This window comes from Gracilinanus agilis, chromosome 4 (genome assembly GCF_016433145.1).
Source record: "Gracilinanus agilis isolate LMUSP501 chromosome 4, AgileGrace, whole genome shotgun sequence".
In the NCBI taxonomy this organism is placed as follows: domain Eukaryota; kingdom Metazoa; phylum Chordata; class Mammalia; order Didelphimorphia; family Didelphidae; genus Gracilinanus; species Gracilinanus agilis.
In genome coordinates this window covers 521,113,875-521,134,528 of record NC_058133.1, presented here as the reverse complement: position 1 = coordinate 521,134,528, position 20,654 = coordinate 521,113,875, and the positions used below count along the sequence as shown (strand labels likewise).

Here is a 20,654-nt window from a genome sequence, read left to right as displayed (position 1 = left end):
AGGAAGGAAGGAAGGAAGGAAGGAAGGAAGGAAGGAAGGAAGGAAGGAAGGAAGGAAGGAAAGAAGGAAGGAAGGAAGGGGAGGGAGGGAGGGAGGAAGGAAGGAAAAGAAAGGAAAGAAAGAAAGAAAGAAAAATGAACTTCCCAGTCTCAGAGAGCTTAGTCTAATTGAGGGAAAGTCCAAACAAAGGCGCTGTAAGGCAGAGGGTAGGGAGGGTTACCCAGGTAAGAGCCAGGCAGCACTACAGTCAATAGCAGAGGTCTCTTTGAGGACTTGCCCACTTTTTGTTGAGATCTACATAGTCAGAGGCTTTAGAGCAGTCCACGAAGCAGAACTGGATGTTTTTCTGGAACTCCCCAGCTTTCTCCATCATCTAACAAATGTTGGCAATTTGGTCTCGAGTTCTTCTGTCTCTTCAAAAAACCGACCTGACCTGGTAATTCTCAGTTCGCATGCTGCTGAAGCCTAGCTCGCATAATTTTGCTGGCATGTGAAATGAGTGCCATTCTTTGGCATTGCCCTTCTTTAGGTCTCGGATACAAACTGATCTTTTCCAGTCTAGTAGTCACTGTGGAGTTCTCCAGATCTATGGGATATTGAAGGCACTTTATCAGCATCATCTTTGAGGATTTTTAGTAGCCCAGCTGTAATTCTGTCACCTCCACCAGCCTTACTGTCAGCCAGGCTTCCTTAGGACACTTGACTTCCCTCCCCAGGATGTCTGGCTATCAGGTCAGTAGTCCCACCGTCGTGGTTATTGGTGATATTAATATCTTTCTTGTATAATTCTGTATATTCCTGCCAGCTCTTTTTAGTCTCTTCTACTTTTGTTAAGTCTTTACCATTTTTGTTGTTTATTGTGCCCGTTTTTGCATGAAATGCTCCCAAGATCTCTAAGAACTTCCTTAAAGAACTCTCTTGTCTTTCCCATTCTATTGTTTTCTTCTATTTCTTTGCATTGCTCTTTTTTTAAACCCTTACACCTTCTGCCTTAGAAGCAATACTAAGTCAGTTCTAAAGCAGAAGAGCTATAAGGGCTAGGCAATGTGGGTTACGTGACTTGCCCAGGGTCACATAGCTAGGAAGTGTCTGAGGTCAGATTTGAACCCAGGACCTCCTATCTCCAGGCCTGCTGCTCTATCTACCTTGTTCATTTAAGGGAAGCTTCTTACTTTTCCTTGCTATTCTCCGGCATTCTGCATTTGTTTGGGTCTAGCTTTCCCCTTCTCCTTTCTCCTTCCTTCTTCCCTCAGCTCTCTGGCAGGCTTCCTGAGAAGTCATTTGGCTTTCCTGCTCTTCTTCTTCTCTGGCATGTTTTTCGTCTTTGTTGCTGCCCCCTGTCCAGTCTTGTGCCCCCCTGGCCGTAGCTCTTCCGGCGCCGTCTGCCAGATTGCGTCCACTTCATATCCTTGAGGGAGGCTATTAGTCCTTCCTGTCTGGTCGGCTAGTTTCCCTGCTCTCTTCAGTGTCGGCCTGAATCTTACATCAAGAAGCTCACGATCTGAGCCACGGTCAGCTCCGGGCGCTGTTCAGACGGACTGTACGGGGCTTCTGCCCCTTCCCGTGTTAAGGCAGCAAATGCGTCTGATTTCGATGCTGACCGTCTGGTGACGTCCAGGCACAGAGACACCTTTGGGTTGGTGAAAGAGGGTCCTCTGTGACAGCGAGTTATCTGACAGAACTCCGGGGGTCTCTGCCCGGTTTCGCACCGTACTCACTCGAGGCCAAACTTGCCTGTTTCCCGGGTTGTCTTGATTTCCTGCACTCGCGTTCCGGACCCCTGGGCGGCCCGGGACGTCTTCTGGGGTGCGACTTCTAGAAGACGCTCCGGATCTTCACAGAACGGAGCACCTTTGGCCTCCCTGGAGCAGCTGTGACTATTAGACACATTATACCGTGATGTCTTGGACTCGACCAGATTCATTCTGTCGTTTCTGAGATCGTGCCTCGGCGCTGCTCTTCTCCCCCGATTACGGGCGCTGAGGAATGCTCTGCTGCTTGCCCGGGATTCTGGGCCCGGCCGTAGATGTGGCGATCCCGAGTCCAATTCGCCCATCCCCATCCACTGAAGTTCACTGACGCTCGACATATTGCTGCTGAATCTTTCCCGCTCCTGCCTGGGCCCGAGCAGTTTACACGGGCTCGTGGTTCTGACATTCCAGGCTCCTGTGCAGTATTGATCCCGACACCATCGGACTTCTGCTTCATCACCGGCCACGGCACAGCCGAGCTTCCTTCTGGCTTGGGCCCAGGGTGGCTGCCCTCTGCTCTTCCGCAGCGAGTGGCCTGCTGGACACCTTCCAAGTGGAGGGGCTCATCTCTTGGTTCGTCTCTTCTACATTTTAGTACCATCCGGGGGCTTTCTCGGCAAAGACGCTGGCGCCATCTGCCGCGGCCTTCTCCGGTGCACTGCCTTTGGTCTTTCTGCCTTGGGTAACGCTGCCCAGCAGAGCTCAAAGCTTCCCTGAGCTCTGCACGCTCCCCCACCACGGCGAGGAGGGATCCAGGAGAAGCGCAGCCCTTGGAGTCCATTAAAAAAGGCAGCCGTCTCCGAGCCCAACCATGAGCCACGCGTTCGCCACGTCGACTTGGGATTTGTGGATGTTTTCAGTCCGAGCCTAAAGTTTTACATTTACGCCTCCCAGAATGCGTTGCTTGGATCCGTCTCATGGTCAAGCCTTCTCGGGGTCCTTTTGCTTGGCCCGGAGAGCGCAGCCCCTTCTTTGACGTGGGTATGCCATGCTGGGCGGTCCGGTGCCAGCATCTCCCGCGTCTCGCTATCGACCCCGAAGTTCTTCCGAGAGACCTCGAGCGCGTCCTCGTATTGCTTCTCCTGACCTCCGCGTGAGCACTCACCAGTAGCCAGTCCAGGTGGGTGGGACCAGAACCAGCCCCCGCCTTCTCTGCGTCCTCCCGGACAGCTCCAGCCACGTGCCCGGCCCAGGGACTGAGGCTGGGTCCTCGAGTGTGGCCTTAGAGCTCCTCTCTTCTGAAATCGGAGCCCAGGATGAAGACAGACGCCACGGTCGTCCACGGGCGGAAGGCCAGGGCTGGCAGGTGCGCTCAAGGGCGGTCGATGGGGCCGGGCTTCCGAGAGGCTGGGGCCTGCTCGCGGTCGAGCGGCTGGTTAGAGCCAAGGTTGCACCCGGCTTTTCTGACTCGAGCTCGCAGGGTCCGCGATTTACGGCCATTTCTGAGCGATGGCGTTCGTGACCTTCCCCCAAAGCTCGCTCTTCCCTCTCCCAAGCAGCCTGTGGACACGGATGCAGATGGTCCTGTGGGCCCTCGGGCTGGGCTGCCCCCCTTCTCCGGTTCAGCAGGACGTGGACACCAAAGGCGCCCGGGATGCCATTCTCCAGGACGGGGAGAATCCCTCGATTGTCATTCGTGGCCTCCGCCTGCCCTTCTCAACTCAGCAGAGTGCTTCGGCGCCCCAGACTTTCCGGGGATCCCTTTTCTCCTGCTTGCTCGGCACCATCCCCCCCCCCCCCCAAATGGTGTGCAAATAAGCTCTTAAGGCAGCGTGCTCCGGCTGCCACATCTCTCCCCACGGAGCCAGCTTCTGGTTCTTTAGGCTTTCTAATGAATTTGGAATGCTGCAGGAACCTGATTAGAAGCTACATGCTAAGCAAGTCCCTTAACCCGTTTGCCTCCGTTTCCTGATCTGTAAAATGGGGATAATTATAGCATCTTTCCTCCAGCGTCGCCGTGGCCAGGAACCGGAGAGAGAACGTTGGTAGAGCACTTCACACAATGCTTGGCACAGAATGGGTGCTGGAGAAACCCCCAGCCTCCCCGTCCTTGCTCTTAGAGCACCGCCGGCCAGGCACCTCTGAAACGAGTGGGCCCGAGGAAGGAGAAGCCCCGAACACAAGCCCGGGCCCTGGCTGAGTCTTCTTCCGGTCGCCCTCTCAGGTCACCCCTTTGGCCCTCCCAGAGCTCGTTTGTAGACGGCTCTTTGCAGCTGCTGCCTCCCCACGAGGCTGCTTTTGCTTCGTCTTGTGCCCTCGGTGCTCGGCCCAGTGCCTGGAGCGTGGTAAGGAGCTGCTCAATAAATGTCTGCTAGGACATAGCTGGGAGGCGCAGTGGAGAAAGTGCCAGGCCTGGAGGCAGGAGGGACTGGGAACAGACAGACAGACAGACAGACAGAGAGACAGAGAGACAGAGAGAGAGACAGAGAGAGAAGGAATAGAGACAGAGTCAGAGAGACAGACAGAAAGACAGTCAGAGAGACAGAGACAGAGAGAGAAGAAATAGAGACAGAGACATTTCCCAAAAGACCTTGGCACATCGGAAGCCTGGCACAAATGCCAGTTCTGCATTCCGAAGCCATGGAAGCAGAAGGAGCCCCTCAGGGTGGTGTGGACGCGAGAGAAGGGCTCATGCAATGATCTCGGGGATGGAAGGGCCACCTCTCTAGTCCATGCCCGGGCAGGTCTGAAGCCCACCCGTCAGCGGGCACAGTGCTAGGCTCCAGGGACACCAAGCCGAAGCAAAAGAGCTTCCGTGGTGCCACCGAAAGACGAGGGAATTTCGGGAGAAGGAACCAGCAGCTGGGCCCGGGGGGGGGGGCCTTGGTATCCTTCAAGAAAACAGGGGATGGGGCAGCTGGGTAGCTCAGTGGAGTGAGAGTCAGGCCTAGAGACGGGAGGTCCTGGGTTCAAATCCGGCCTCAGCCACTTCCCAGCTGTGTGACCCAGGACAAGTCACTTGACCCCCATGGCCCACCCTTACCATTCTTCCACCTATGAGACAATACACCAAAAGTTAAGGGTTAAAAAAAAAAAAGAAAAGAAAAGAAAAAGAAAATGGGGGATTCTTCGTGGTGGCGAGGGGGGTGCGGGATGGAAAGGGGACAGAAAAGGGAAATGGAGGGTCCTGGGGGAGAAGCAAGAAGCTAGAAGAGTTTGGCCGGACCAGAGATGGAGGCAAGGAGGCAGCCGGGGGCCCAAGGGCTCTCAGTGCCCAGCAAGGATAGTTTAGAGTTGAGCCTGGAGGTAATAGGGAGTCCCAGGAGCTTCTTGAGTGAGGGAGGGTCCTGTCTACAAACTGCCTACAAACAAAATGGGGTGATCTCAGAGGGCAATCAGAACAGATGGCTCTGGGCTGGTCCCCCCGCCAGTGGCCCTCTGTCCCTCCCAGGAGGAGGCCTGGGGGGGTGCAGGGAACCTTTGGGGAAAGCGAGCTCCTGGGCCCCAGGTATCTGGTCTGGCTGGCAGGAGAGCAAAGGAGCAAGACGGAGAGAACTTCCAGGAAAGGAAATGGGGGGATCCGGGCCCCTCTGCCCTGTGTCCTGAGCAGGGGAGGAGCTGCCCACACGGGCACCGCTTCTGGGGGCTCTTTTTCTCGCCAGACTCGGGGCTCAGGCCTGACTGTGGGCCCCGGCATGGGGCCTTCCCTGAGCTGCCCCGAGGAGGAGCGGCTCGGCCTGGCGGCCTGCTGGAACAGGAACAGGCGAAGCCCTGCCAGCTCTCCTCAGGGCGGCCTGGTCCCATCGGGAGGCGAGTGCGAGGAGCTCGCTTGGGAGAGGAGGAAGCCAAGGGCCCGAGGCCTCGTGACCGTCCAAGCTGCAGCCAGATCCGGGGGGCCGGGGGGCCACGCGTGCACGTCTCCCCCTTCCCCAGAGGCTCAGAGCCTCCCGGACAGAAGCCGCAGCCTAGAACGATGCACAGTAGCCGGGCTAGGAAAGACTGAGGAGCTGCGGGGCAGACCCGGGTGCGGCTCCACAGGAAGCCCCCGAGGCCCGGGCCAAATGCTGCTCCGAGTCCAAGCCCCATCATGGCGGGGAGGGGGGCCGAGCGGTGGCACTAGAGGGAGTAACTGATAAAAGCACAATATGGGCCCTGGACAAGGCACTTTGCCGCTGCCTGCCTCAGTTTCCTCAGATGTAAAATGGGAACAAGAACAGCACCTACCCCCAGGGCTGTGGGGGATGGAACGAGAGTAAAAGTCTGGCTCGTGTCCTCCCTCCCCTCCCCGATGGCCCCTTTAAGGCCCCCCGCGCTGCCTCCGACGCCTTCTCTGCTTTGAAGGGCCCGGGAAGACGGAGGGCTTCCCCGAGGCAGCCACGGCATGGGGGAGGCCCCTTGTGGCTCCGGATGGGGACCGTCCGTGGTTCTAGGATCCTAAAGCAGAGGCCTGGGCGGAGCCCGAGGGAGGGCCGAGGCCGGCCTGAGGCGTCTCCTTGGCCCGTCTCCCGTGGGCCCAGCCCAGGCTGGCAGGCAAAGATGGCCCTCGGGAGGCCGTGAGAACATGCCGGGCTCGTGGCCTTCCCTGGCTCAGGTTAAGGAAATGGAGTTTTTGAACCCAAGCGTGGGCCTTCGCAGCGGCCTCCAATCCTTTTATTTATCCGCCTCCCGCTCCGGCCCGCCGAGGTCACGGGGGCTCCTCCCACTCTCCGGCATGCCAGCCGCCCTTCCCAGCTCCATGCCGGCTCATCCCCAGCTCGAGTGAGGGGGCACCGGGGCTTCCCAGAGGCCTGGGTGCGAGAGCCGCTCTCCACAGCCTTCTCTACGGAGCTCTCTGGGGACAAGGCCAGGCCGGGGAGGCCCCTGGGGGCTCCTGGCCGGACGCGGCCTCGTTAGGGCACCCCTGCGGCCAAGCCGGGAGCAGCCAACAGCTCGAGAGCCCCCCAGGTGTGACCTCGGCGGCCCCAGGGTGGTCCGGACAGGGAGCCCCTCGGGGCCGTCTCCCAGGAGCCGAGTGCCCGCCCAGCCCCCCAGCCCCGGGTGCGAGGGCCCCAGTACCATTTAAGTAGTAGCTTTTTCTCATCTTGTCCCCTCCGGGCAGGCCGCTGTCGGAGAAGCAGACTTTCTTCTGCCGGATCTCCTTGGACTCGGGCATGGGCTTGTCGATCATGGAGTCCTGCATGCTGCTGAGCAGCTGGCTCAGCTTCCTTTCTGTCGTCCTGGAGGAGTACATGTCGGGGGGGCTGAGGAAGCCCTTGAAGGCCACCTGGGAGGGGGTGTTGCAGGTGGGGGAGGACGTGTCCTCCTCAGTGGAAATGTTGATGTGCGAGTAGAGCAGGTCCTCCAGGGCCGAAGGCTGCAGCTGGTTGGACGTCGTCTCGGGGATGTTGATGATCCTGCCGTATTCTGCAACTAGGACGGACAGGACACGAGGGGGTCACCCGGGGCCCCCCAGCCCCCACTCGCCCTCACCCGGGGCCGTCCACGAGACGTCCAGCCCGAATGGGCCTCCTCGCGGCTCCCTCCCACCCGCTGCTCCCCCTTCCCCCCCGACAGCTCCTCCGTGGCAGGAAGAGCTCTAGAAGGGGAGGCCAGGACCCAGATTCGAATCAGGCCCTTACTAGCCAGGTAACCTTGGCCAAGTCTCTCCTCCCCCTCTCCAGCCTCTGTTTCTCCATCTGTAAAGTAAGGGGGTTGCCCTCAAAGGGCAGCTCGAAGTCCAACGATTCCTCTCATTCTTCCCTACTCCAAGCTCCAAGTCAGGCTTGAGTTCTGCGGACCCAGGACTCCGGCCACGCGCGGCTCGTCCAGAGCAGGGAGGACGGTGGGGCTCTCACCCAAGTGGCCCCTCTTAGAGCGGCTGCGGATCTTGTTCATTTTCTTAGCTATCCTGACTCTGAAGGAGTTTGTGGTCCACTAAGACCCCCAGATGGTCGTCCTGAGACTTCTGAGCAGCACCGCCTGCCTTTGGTGCTTGTAAAATCAGCTTCTTTGACTCAAGCGCTGGATTTCCCATTTTCCTCCATGAAATCTCACGCGATGACATTTGGTCCATGTTCTCAGCTTCTGAGGCTTGGCGGGCGTTTGTTCTTTCAAAGCTCTACTGTTAAGGCCAAAGTAAGCGGAAGCCGGTTGGGTCTGGGCAATGCCAGTCTGGAAGAGTGACCATCTGGGCAGTGCCCACACCACTTGGCCCAAATCACTAGAGGGTGAATTTGGAAACGGAACGAAGGACAGCCGGCCTTGCAATCCCCCAGGCCATGAGACTCCCGTCCATCCTCCATTCAGCTCCCGAGTGATTTTCCCAAGGAGAGGGTCTGACCGTGTCGCCCCTTGCCCACTACCTGCAGTGGTTCCCTCTCTCCCCTGGCATTCAGAACCCTTCATCCCCCCCTTCCACATCCCTCCTTTCCAGGTTTCCTGCGCCTCACTCCCCAATGGGCACTCTTGGATCCAGCGACCCCCTCTCTCTCGGCTCGTTCTCCATCCTCTGCGCCGCCTGATGCCCTCCCTGGCCTCCTTTACATCCCTTCAGAGCGGGAGCTCCTTGAGGGCAGGGACCATCCTTCGTTTGGAAGAGGCCAGGGGCATCGTGGGAATTAGATCGAAGGGAGGCAGGGCTGCTCAAGTCACCAGCCTGGCTCTCTCTCCTGGAGTCATCCAAGTCCAGCGGCGAGACCGAAGTCTGGCCAACTGGTCTCCCTTGAGGGCTTCGATGTCTGACCGAGCTCCCAAACTCCCCAGGGCCTGCTCCGGCCGTTCTGGTGGCCATTGGGACAAATTGTTCTCGTCTTCCTGTTCCTTGGGGGAAGTCGCACCTGGAGGAGACCCCCCACCCCAACTCACCGACTTAATACATGTTTACTGACCGATGGGCCACGGAAGGAAGTAGCGGTCCGACGGGCAGGTGCCCGGTATGTAGGCGAGCATGCACGGGCACCTCTGCCGTCTTCAATCCGGCATCTTTATAAGCACCCTCTCCGTGGAGCCCCTCTCTTCTGCCCAGCTTTTTCAGGCTTCTTCTGCCTCCTTTTCCTGAAGCAGGCTGCCTGGCAAAGGCGGGGTCCTCCTCAGAATCATGTTTTTAAATCGTTAAAGCAAGTGATGAATGAACTTCAAGGCCGACACATGGCCACAGGCCTCTTGGAGGTCTTCGCCTTCGGAGAGAAGCCCCGGCCAGGCCCACTGGAAACACTCGGACGAGGCACAAAAACCAGGCAATTCCTCCATCGGCCCCCCATGATCCAGCTCCGACTATTCTTTCCCACCTTTGCTCCCATCGCTTCCCTTCACAAACCCGATTTTCCGTTTCCTGCCTATCTGTGTCTCTGTCACCCAAAGTTGGCTGCGCCTCCTGCCCTCATGGATTCCTCAGTCTTCTCCTTGAGCTCGGAGCCTTCCCCGACAGCCCACCTGCCCCCTAGTGTTCAGGGCAGCCTCCCTCTTCTTCCCGCCCTGATTGCTGGGGAGAGGCCGCCTTCTCCCTTCCCCACCCCACATCCTGGCCCCCCCGGAGCGGAAGCTCTTTGAGCAAAACGTCCTTCTTGGTCTTTGTCCCCAGGGCCTCGCAGCGCTCTTGGCCAATGATGGCGGCGTCCTCAGTGCAACTGGCAGGGTTGGACTCGATCGAGGGGAGCGACAGTCACTTGTGAGCCCCGAGACCGCCTGCGTCCCTGTTCTCAGATGAAACTGGATGAATGGAATCGAGGCCCTCCTCGGAATCTCATCGTTGGGCAGGCTGCACCGTGCGGCCCCTCCTTTACCCCTGGGATCAAGGCTGAGGAGGCTCTTGGCGCCGGCCGGGGCTTTCTCTGGAGAGAACGGGGAGGCTTCCTTTTGCCAGAAAAGTCTGTCCTGAGGAGGTCCCCCTTTCTGGCGGGGACTGCTGGAATCAGAGCCAAATTCTGCGCCCAAGTCGGGGCAGCCAGTATCATCTCTGAGCTCTATTTCCTGCCAGGGGCCGGGCCGCCTCTCTGCCCGACTTGCCTCCTTATCCTGATGGCTCATTTGCAAGCCCCCCCCCCCCAACTCTTCTAGAAGTCGCTAAGGAGCTGGAGGCCCTAAGAAGGGGGAAGCCTAAAGGGCATCCAAGTGAGTGGCGACCACTTCCAAGTCGTCCCCCCGGGAGCTTCCATCTCACCGGCCGGCGGACAGCCAAGATCTCGCCTGTTCTGGGGAGCGTCTCAGGGACGGCCCTTTTCTCGGCCCTACCAGCCCTCAGAGGCCCACCAAGACTCGGCTCTTTTGAGAAATGGGTTTTATGCCTCAAGAGGTAGATGAGAACTGTTTTAGAGATGGCCGAAGCGAAGCACTCAACGATGGCTGCGCCTGCGAGGCCGTGCGTACACTTACTCCATAGCGACTTCCAGAAGCCTGGCTGTCTACACAGATTTCCACAGAAGTGCAGACGTGATGTTTACACACACCCAACTGTCTCAACGTGTGTGTCGAGGTCATCCACACGTGTTTCTCTATGGATACCTCCACACGGCCAGGCGGAGGCAAAAAAGCACCAACGAATCTTGCGCCCAGGAAACACTCCCTGTAGGAGGTGACTCTCGGCCTGAGTTGATGAGAAAGGCCAGCGGCAAGGAGAGAGGCAGCGCTGAGAGCCCAGGAAGGGACGTGGCGTCCAGGAAGCCTGGGAAGGCGGACTGGAGGCTGCCCGAGAAGGGCTCCTCAAAGGTCACCTCGAGGAGTTTGGGTGGGTGGGTTTTCCCTCCATGCTCTTGTGAAGGGGAGTGACCTAATGAGGCTTCTATCTTGGGAGAGTTATTTAGAAAGGTGGCGTGGAGAGGTGACGGGGAGTCCACAGGAGAAGTAATGAGCGTCTGACCTAGGGGAATGGCCCCGGCAGTGGAGGGGAGCAGCCATCAACGACACTTGGAGACTCGCTGCACATGGAGAGAGGAGACAAGGCAGAGTCAAAGGGGAGGGCAGATGAAGAGCTCGTGACTGGAAAGAAGAGAAAGAAGGAACTTTAGAACGGGTGGGCTTGAGGATGAATTGCGCTGCCTTTAAGATGCTTCCAGGAGAGATAGTTGGGGCTGTCCAAGAAACACTGGGTGGGCCAGGACAGGAGCTGAAGAGAACAACAAGGCCTGAATGTATAGACCTGAGACTCGTCTGCAGTCATCATCGTGGGTGGTGACTGAGGCGATCCACGGGAGCCGATAAGACCATCAAGCAGAAGGTAGAGGAGAGAAGAGGACCCAGGACAGAGCCTTGGGGGATGGTTAGGAAATAGGTGATGATTCAGCAAAAGGAGAGAACTCGGCCAGAATATGGCCATGACAATCCAAAGCAAAGAACTGACCCATGACCAAAAGGGAGACGTGATCAGAGACGTCCCATGGAACTGAGCAATTATGGCATCAGTGAAACCAGCCTGCAAGGGCCTGAGAAGTCAGTAGAGGTGAGTCACCGGAGGCCAAGTGCTTGGTCATTTTTTTCTAGGAGAGTAGCCACAAAAGGAAGGGGGTGACTACGGTGCCTGAGGAGATGTTGGGTCAAGTGAAGGCTTTCTGGGATGAGAGGAGGGCATACAACATCTACACCTAGCTGGCATGCTTATAGGGAGAGAAAAGAAGCCACAAGATAGAAATTGAGAATCACAGAAAAAAGTGGCCAAAGGAAAAACTTCTCAAGAGCGATGGAAGGGCAAGTGGAAGGGTGGCCCTTGGGCAAGGGCGGTGTTTTCCTCAGAGCCTAGAACCCTTGAGGGGTTCAGCAGTTTGGCACAGAGAAGAGATGGAAGCTCACAAGCCATGGGAAAGGCCTCTCTTTTCTTGGAAACCAAGGACCAAAGCAAGACCAGGTCTTCCATGAGATGATGGAGGCATTTAAGGAAAGAGGGTAGAGAACATTGGAAAGAGTATAATGGAGGATGGGTTTAGGAGGCATCAAAGGATTGTCTTTGTATCCCCAGTGAGGACAAATGAGGTGACACCTTCCACATATCCCAGGGTGCTAGGGGAACAGGAGAAAATGTGCCCAAGAATTCCATGGCTCCAAGTGGGAGGAATGAGAAAGGGAGCAGACTAAGAGGGAGTGTGTAGATACTAACGTGGGCTTCCCTGGGGGTATGACAAGGTAGGAACTTAAAAGGCTGAAGTGGTCAGGCATGATGGAGTAGAGAGGAATTGAATCATGGAATTCCTCATGACTGAGGTAGAAAGGAAGAGAGAGGTAGGTGTCTGCTGGGCGTAGGACAAAGTGGGAGGACTACCTGAGTGGGGGCTTCACCTCAAAGTTACTATGATAGCAGAGGGTGTATAGAGGGAAAGGAGAGGCTTGTTTGGCATCTAGGTCAATAAATGCCTAGTGGCTGGACTTCCCAGGACCTAAATGAAACCCCTATTTGGCACTACTTCTTCCTTTGCTCCATCCCAGCATGGTGGGGGATGATTTCCTGCCTACCAGTTTTCACATGAAGGAATCAAAACTATCAATAAGCACATGAAAAAGTGTTCTAAATCCCTCCTGACTGACTTCCAGGTTAAGATGGTGGCAGAGTAAATCCCTCCTGATTAGAGAAATGCAAATCAAAACAAGTCTGAGGTACCATCTCATATCTAGCAAACTGGCCAAAATGGCAACAAAGGAAAGTGGTAAATGTTGGAGGGGATGTGGCAAAATTGGGGCACTAACACACTGCTGGTGGAGTTGTGAATGGGTCCAACCATTCTGGAGGGCAATTTGGAACTATGCCCAAAGGGCTTTAAAATACTGCCTGCCCTTTGATCCAGCCATGCCACTGTTGGGTTTGCACCCCAAAGAGATAAGGAAAAATACTTGCACAAAAATATTTATAGCCGCACTCTTTGTGGTGGCAAAAAATTGGAAAATGATGGAGTGTCCATCGATTGGGGAATGGCTGAACAAATTGTGGTATCTATTAGTGATGGAATACTATTGTTCTGAAAGGAATAATGAACTGGAGGAATTCCATGTGAACTGGAAAGACCTCCAGAAAGTGATGCAGAGTGAAAGGAGCAGAACCAGGAGAACATTGTACACAGAGACGGATACATTGTAGCACAATCGAATGTAACTGACTTTGCTACTAGTAACAATGCAATGACCCAGGACAGTCCAGAGGAACTTAGGAGAAAGAATGTTATCCACATCCAGAGAAAGAACTGTGGGAGCAGAAATGCAGAAGGAAAACACATAATTGATCACGTGGTTCGATGGGGATATGATTGGGGGGTTTAGCTATAAAAGATCACTCCATGGCAAAAATAATATGGAAATGGGTTTTGAACAATGATACATGTATAACTCAGTGGAACTGCTTGCCAGCTCTGGGAGGGGGGAGGGAAAAATCACGAATCATGGAAAAATATTCTAAATTAATTTTTAAAAAAAGATTCCATTCCTACAGAGCCAAGTCATGGCCTCCTGCCCAAGCAAGGGGTCCAGACAAGGGTCAGCAGCTTCTTCTTAGCCCAATTGCAGTCAGAATGGTGAACTGGGGCATTTCTGGAGCATCAGACCCAGGAGGCTGGCTGGAGGCCTCCAAAGCCATTCCCTGGCCAAGATAGAGCCTGGTGCTCTCCAGGAGCCCTGCGATCCTTGGGATCCTGGGAATCTGACAGGAGGATTGGGAATGGGAGGCAAGGGGGAACATGAAAACACAGGAGGGGCTGTGGCTCTGGGGGCGATGCAATGACTTTGGGTGGGGAGGGGAGGAGGGGAAGGGAACTGGGTGTATGGATGGGCTCAAGGCACAAAAGACTCTTGGGATGGTCACCGTGGGAAGGGCAAAGCAGCTGAGAGGGGAGTGGGCCAACACCAAGGCTAGTGACAAGACCAAGGTGACTCGGCCATGGTCTTTCCCTGACATTTTCCTGCAATGCAGGTCTGGAAGCCCAAGAACCAGAAAGGGGGAGGGGAGGACATGGGGAGGGAGCGAAGGTGGCCCTGGCTTGGAGCTGCTACCACTGGAGTGAAGGATTCTCAGACAGGATCCCCAAAGATCCACCCTGTGCTGGGAAGAAGACGGGGGCAGCCTGAGCCAAGAGGCAGGGGGAGAGGGGCCAGCATGTCCTGTGGGCATCCAGGAGTGGGGGAAGGGAAGGGCCTGGCACTGCCATCAGAGTGTCAAGGAAATCCCCAACCAGCTACTGGATCCTCCGAGCAAACGGTGCTGCTGGGCTTTTCTGCAAAGATGCTCCTCACCCTCCGGCCCTCAGCCCAGCTGGCTTAGAAGCATTCGAGCCGACAGAACCTTCCAACCGTCCCTCAGTCCTCACTGGCTCGCCCGCTCCTCGCTGGACCTGGGCCTCCCAAAGACAGGAGGGAGTGGGCAGCATTTTGGCCTGAGGACGCTGTTCCAGCTGGCCTGGACCGGGCTTGTTTTCCCCAAGAAGGCAAGGAAGTCTAAGTTACGCAGGAGCCATCTCTCCCCACCCAGGGCCCATTTCATTCTGAGAACGAAACTCCGACTAGCCCGGTCCGGCCCGCCACGTGAGGCTCTGGCCGAGGTCTGGGGGAGAGCGGCGTTTGGAAGCCATGGAAACAGACTGTTTAGAGGGAGCCAGCAGCCAGCCATGCTCAGGGGCACCCAGAGAACCCCCTGGCGTCCGGCTTGATTTTTGAATCGTCTCTAGATGTTCTAGGCCTCCACTCTGCTGACCCCGTCTCTTCCCGCCTCTCGTCGCCCCCCTTCATTCCACGGCTCCGGATTTCCCCCTAAAGCCCAGAAGGTCACTTCACTGACTCGCAGGAGGCCATCGGCGCGAGCCACGTCTAGCCCAGAATCCTCACCCTCATCCCGGAAGGCCTCCCGTGACGGGGAATGCACTCCCTCCCTCAGAGGGCGGCCCACTCCACGTCTAGAGGTGAAAATCTGCGGCTACAAATGGGTCCGCACGTTGCTCTTCCTTGTCTTCTAAGGTCCAGCAGCACCGTGTGGTCCCTCTTCCAAGTGACCGTCCTGAGAACCCCTGAAGGCCGCTCAATCTCCCTCACTCGGCCGCCCGGCAGCAGCATTTGAGCCCAGTGGCCGGTGAGCTCCAGGAGTTCCCAAGCTGGCGCTGACGGTGCTAAGCCACGCTCGGCCTCGGTCAGTGCGGGGCAGTCCGAGCTGCCCACGAGTCGGGGCGCGGATACCTTTGTGGAACACAGGAGGCTTCTCTCCAGGCAGGAGGCAGCTAAGGCCGCGGCCGGGGCAAATGAGAAAAGGCTCCAGCGGGACGAGCCGGCCCCGGTTCCGGGACATCCTTGTCCTCCGCCTTCCCAGCGCCTGTAGAGAAGCCGCGACGCAACGGGAGGCCCCAACTGGGCCCGCCAAGGAAAACCACTCACATGAGTGTAGGCCAAAGGCCCCCCCGGAGCTCCTGAGCACCCCCGGAAGAAGGCTGGTCCCCACTGCATTCACTGCCACCTCTGAAAGGCGGGCGAGTGTCATGGGCCCCCCGAGGGTCCTTGGAGAGCGTCAGGGCCCGCCGGGCGCTCACATTACACACAGAGAAACTGAGGCCCCAGGGAGGGGAGAAATGGCCTCGTCCTGGGCCCACGGGCAGGCCTCCTGATGGCAAACCCAGGCAGAGGAACGCCAAGGACAGAAGGCTCCCTGGCCGAGCCGAGCCTAGTGTCTCAGGCCCCTTTCGCCTCGCAGAGGGCCGGAGCCCCTCCATGCCCGTGTCCCCATCTCATCTCGCTGCTGCTTCAGGGAGGAAAAAGCTGAAATGGGCTCGGTCGCCGGCCCAGGAGGGGCCGAGAGCGGCGACTCACGCCTACACCTTCCCAGGTCCAGCCCGGGACTCTTTAGGCTGAACCCAGGGGGGACCTCCAGCATCAGTGATCCCTCTGTCTGTCTCTGTCTCTCCCTCCGTCTCTCCCTCTGTCTGTCCCTCCATCTGTCCATTGGCCTCTCCCTCTGTCTCTGTCTATTCCTCTGTCTCTCCATCCGTCTTTCCCTCCGTCTCTCTGTCTGTCCCTCGGTCTCTCCCTCGGTCTCTCGTTCTGTCCCTGCGTCTGTCTCTCTGTCTCTCCGTCCGTCTCCCTCGGTCTCTCGGTCTGTCCCTGCGTCTCCCCCCTCCCGTGCGTCTCTGTGTCCGTCCCGCTTACCTCCGGTCCCGGGGGAGCAGGCCTCGGGGTAGCCGGGGACTTTGGGGAAGAGGAAGTCGCGGTTGTCCCGACCTTCTCGGCTGCGGCCGCTGTTGTCATGGCAGTTCTCGCTGAGCAGCCGCTTCAGCATCTGGTTCTCCTTCATGAGGCGGACCTGCTTCTTGAGGTCGGCGTTCTCACTCATGAGCCTGTTCATGAGCTCGTTGCCTTCGGCCATGGCTTTCTCTTCCCTGCAGGGAGTGGCACAAGACTGTCTGACTGCTTTTAAGGTGGAACGATGGCTCTCAAGTCATACTCAGCAAGTAAAGCCTCTAAGGTTCCATGGCAAGCCTTGGGCCTTCCACGGCCTTGTGACGTCACACACCCTTAAAGAAACGGCGCCCGGGCTCGGGGGGCCACAGAAGGAAACCTCAGGAAGGGGGAGTCCGGGGGCACACAGCCAGGGAGTGGCAGAGACAAGATTCGAACCCGGGGCCCCACTCCCAACCCCGACTTCTGGCCGGCGGAGGGAGGAAGCCAGGAAAAAAGCCGACGGGCTCTGGCAGGGCCTCCCCGCCTCCTCCCCTTCTCCTTGGGCTGAGCCTGGGAAGGGGAGTCTCGTCCCAAGCGGGGGCTCCCTCGATGTCCCTTTCTGCCCCACGTCTCTGGGGTTCTAGTTTGCGAGGGCCAGCCCCCCCCCAAGGACTGTCTCCCTCTCAGAATACCAGCCACCCCGAATCTCCCAGAACTTAAGAGTAAAGGACGCCTCCCCTCCCCCCCCCCCCATCCTCAGCCTGGCCTCCGTTGGACAAGGACTAACTCGAATAGCCTGGCTGGTCTTTAAAGTGTGGGGGGGGCCTCGGGGGACCCCAGATATTTTCTGACTAAACGCGAGGGCCGACCGCCAGGGAGCCGGGGCTCCTCTAACGACCCCCGAAGGGCTCCCGGCCCCCGGCCCCAGCCCTGGATCTCCACAGAGCTCCCGGGGAACCCCCCAGCGACGGGCCTCTGAGCGAGTCTCAGGAACGGGCCTCCCGAGAGCCGGCAGCGGGTTCCTGGGAATCCCAAAGGGAGGCCCCGCCAGGGTCCTGCTCCCGTACCTGCTCCTGCCGCGGCCACTGTGATACTGAACCCTCATGGCCTTCCTCCGGCCTCTAAGCTCTCCTTCCTCACTCTCTCGCCCGGCCTCCCCCCCTCCCCATCCTCCCCCTCTGGTGATCTCATGCGTTTCTATGGCTTCAATTATTACCTCTCCACACATGATTCCCAAATCCCCACATCCACCTTTGACCTCTCCTGCTTCCAAAGGCCCAGGGAGGGCTCCCACGACGGCCTGGGGAGACCCTGGCCTCCACGTGCTCCCAAGGGAGCCCGGGCCTCCTCCTTTTTCCATCCGGGCAGCCCCGTCCTCCCTCCTGGGCCTTTTCCCCCCCAGCCATCACCGTCTTTTTTCATGGTTATTAATAGATTGGTTTGGGCTCCGCCTCGCGTACACTGTGTCACGGGCCCATTTCTCGGGTCATTCTTTGTCTGTTAAAACAACCAAATCTGTTCTTGCCGCCTTCCGATTCCTGCGCTTGTTCCCCTCTCCAGCGAGGCGCGCCTCGTACCCGCTGCCTCCACACATGGGCCACGGCCCGGTCGGACCCCCCGTCCCTCCCCCCGTTCTCCGCTCGGCTCTCGGTCTCTCAAAGCACGCAGGGCCTCCCCGTTTCCCAAGCCTCAGAGCCCCAGGAAATGGAGGCCAGGCAGCCGCTCGGAGGGACAAGGCTCCGAGTTCCAAAGGAAGACTTCTGGAGATGCTTCCGTCTGCATTAGTCTGTGGGGAGGGAAGGCCAGAACCCAGAGCCCGGTGGGGAAGGGAGAATGGAGTAAGAATAAAGCCTTCATTGACTCGAACCCAAGCACGGTCAACCTGCAGCAAGGGGAGAGAACTAGCGGACACCCAACTTAGTACGGCCAAAGGCAGACCTCGAGCTACGGGGAGAGGCCGGCCTCCAAGAAGCAGCCCCCTTCCAGCTCCAGTCAGAGCACTTCTGGAGCCCAGGTTCAGGTCTGACCCCCACGCACTAGGAGGGGCAGTGTGTGGAGAGTGGTGAAGGCCTGGAGCTGGGGGTATTCACCAGAGAGCGAGTCTTGTGGACTGGGGGTGGGCAGAACCAGGCCGGGCCAGGGCTCTGAGCCAATGGGCCCTTGGGCTGGAGGCTGGGGAGCTCATGGGGCCGGAGCAGCTAGTTGGGGTGGGCCCAGCTGCTTCCCAAGGGGCAAGGATTCCCCACCAAAGGCAGGCACTTTGGGAAACGACAGAAAATAGCCTTCGCCAACAGGGAGCCCAGAAGGGCCGCCCTGGGGTTGAGTTACACACCCATACAGGGACCTCCCCATTTGGGCCCATTTGGGTTTCCTTGAGCCCTGTTGAGGACAATCTTGACTTCAGGCCAAAACAGCAGAAAAGACAAGTCCGGAGGGACAACCGAGTCTGGAGGGCTGGACGGCAGATGTCAGTGCCGCTGGCTCCGACAGGCCCCATCAGGCTCCCAATCACCCAACGGGAGGGAGCCGAGCACAATGTCTCCTCCCCTTCCTTCCCCCCATTCCAGGTTATCCCACGTTTCCAGCACATTCCTGAGCCAAGCTTTGAGAGGCTACAGCAAGGGTGGCCCCTAGGAGAGGCCTTCGTTTTTAGGGTGAGGAGACCCCAGGGAAGACACTGAAAATTCAGGCTTCCTCAGCAGTCAAGGCTGGCTTGCCAAAAAACCAAACATGTGATGGACAAGAGTAAACAAACCCCGAGATGGCTCGTCAGGACCGAGCGCCAGCAAAGCAAGCCTGAGAATGGCGAAGACACGGGCGGCTATTTTTGAAACCAGATGCCGGCACGGGCAAAGCTGCTGCCTCAGAGAAAGGCACCCGGTGAATTCTAGCCTGCATGCAGGGAATGGTCCCTGAACTAGATCAACTGCTTTCAAAAGCTGAGCAAGTGGGCAGTGAGGCCACTCAGAGGATAGCCAGGCCCACAGATGGGAGGTCCTGGGTTCAAATCTGACCTCAGACACTGCCTCGCTGTGGAACCCTGAGCAAGTCCCTTATTCCCCATTGCCCAGCCCCAACCCTAAATTCTTCTGCCTTGAAATCAATTCTCAGGCAAGGCAAGACAAAAACTAAGAAAGATGGCGTTCTCCTGACTTCCTGGCAGATGCCAAGGCCCAACACCACAAACCAACATCAACAAAAAAAAATGGGGGCGGATTGTTTTTCAAAGTTTCATGAATGAGAAAGCCAACATTTCAACATTAGGAAACTGGGGGAAACTGAGGGGACAAATCTGATCAATTTATAGGGGGAAAAACCCATAAAAATCAAGTCTACAGCCCAAAACAGGAAAAGGCTGGATATCAAACCAAACTTGTGTCCTGTTGTAAAACACGATTCTTAGATTGCCTTCTGGGGAAGAGCCAGGACTTAAGCCAAGAGCAAGACGGCAGACTTTGCCGTCAGTGAGAGCAGGAAGCGAGACTGCCCAGTCTCCCCATCACAACTGGAGAGGGTTTGAGAAACGAGGAAGAAAATAGAGTCGAGACAAAAACAACGTTAATAATGCAGTGTTTTATTTAGAATGCCCAGAACCCAGGAAAATAGCCCAAGAATGATTCCCGCAAAAGAGCAGAACACAGGAGAAAGCTACGACCGAGCCATTAATAATTCCATCATTAGAACAAGATTCAAAGCGAGGGCTAGACAGGAAATCTCCTACTTCACAATCCGGCAGCTCCTTGGGCGAAAGTCTATCCAGAAGCGGAGGGCGAGCCAGCCTCAACGTGACACGAGAGTAAGACAAGTCTCCTGCAGGTTAATGTGTAGGCGAGGCAGGGTTTATTCCCGTCAACAGCACAAGACTCCTTGAGGACTTGGGCCCACAAAACGCAGAGGAGCAATCCAGGTGGCCCTCCCCCAGGCAGCGGGCATCAAGCTAGCATAAAATAGGCGTCATTATCCCCTCTTTCCCATCAGACAGTGCCGTGGAGGCCCAGGTTCTGAGACGCCCCCAACCCATTTTCCCACGACAAATTCGGCATGAATTACCCAACACCCATGAAGCGCTTCCAGGTCCCTGCCCTCGAGGAGCTTACATTCTAGTCAGCGAGCCCCATGTGGTCAAAAGGCGAGGCTCACGCTAGCAGCTGGCACGGCACGGGAAATGGGAGCAACGGCCAACAAACAGAACATTTGAGGAATCGGACCAGATGGACGGGATCGAATAAAAACCATTTTGCAGAACACGAGCCCCCAGGACAATCTCCAAGCATCTGGGCCACTCCAGGAAGAGCGACAAGTCCCCCAGAACGCTGGTTCCAGTTTTCCTATTTTGCATTTGCCCGAGTGAAAACAACTCCGATATTACAGCTCACCCCCATTCCACCGGCCGCCAGCCAGAAAGGGTCCCCCCATCACTGCCGCCGTGGCTGGGGCCAAACGCCCCCCAGCTTTTCAGCTTTCCCGATCTCTGCAGGCTTTTGCCAATTCCCAACACAGCTGCTAAACTACCCCCAAGTCAGGGGATAAGAACGGAAAGGAGGGGAGAACGCGGAAGCTCGGCCTCCTGTGGTCGTCCCCTGGACCAGTTAAAAACTAAGTGACTTGACCAGGTCACCCGACCCAGGGGGGCCCCCAGGCAGTCTGCTTCTGAGGTGCTGCGACAAAACTTGGAAGCGGCAATGCCAAGAAGCTGGTAGAGCTGCTAAAGGGCGGCGCACCCGCAGACAAAAGCAAACGGGCCAAATGAATTCCTTTGGTTCTCTCATTTAGACATCGCCAATACTTTAATTTGGGAACTTGGCTTTGGGTGGCATCTCACAATTCTTCATCTCTCTGGAGGGCTTTCCCGAGAAGCAACACACTCAGAGCCTGGAG

At 57.2% G+C, this 20,654-nt stretch overlaps 1 protein-coding gene across 2 annotated transcripts in view; it reads right to left on the bottom strand.

Moving 5' to 3' along the window:
* Nucleotides 1–15,994, bottom strand: part of SPATC1L (spermatogenesis and centriole associated 1 like) — an 18,415-nt gene extending 2,421 nt beyond the window's left edge. The window contains exons 1-3 of one of the 2 annotated variants that reach the window (XM_044673401.1): nt 15,765–15,981; nt 13,970–13,975; nt 6,747–7,094 (exon numbers count right to left, since the gene is read on the bottom strand). In XM_044673401.1, coding sequence (XP_044529336.1) covers nt 6,747–7,094; nt 13,970–13,975; nt 15,765–15,981 — 571 coding nt within the window. Of the gene's footprint in view, nt 1–6,746; nt 7,101–13,969; nt 13,976–15,764 lie in introns of both variants that reach the window. The other variant, XM_044673400.1, reaches the window with a different exon arrangement.
* Between the last annotated feature and the right edge of the window lie 4,660 nt (nt 15,995–20,654).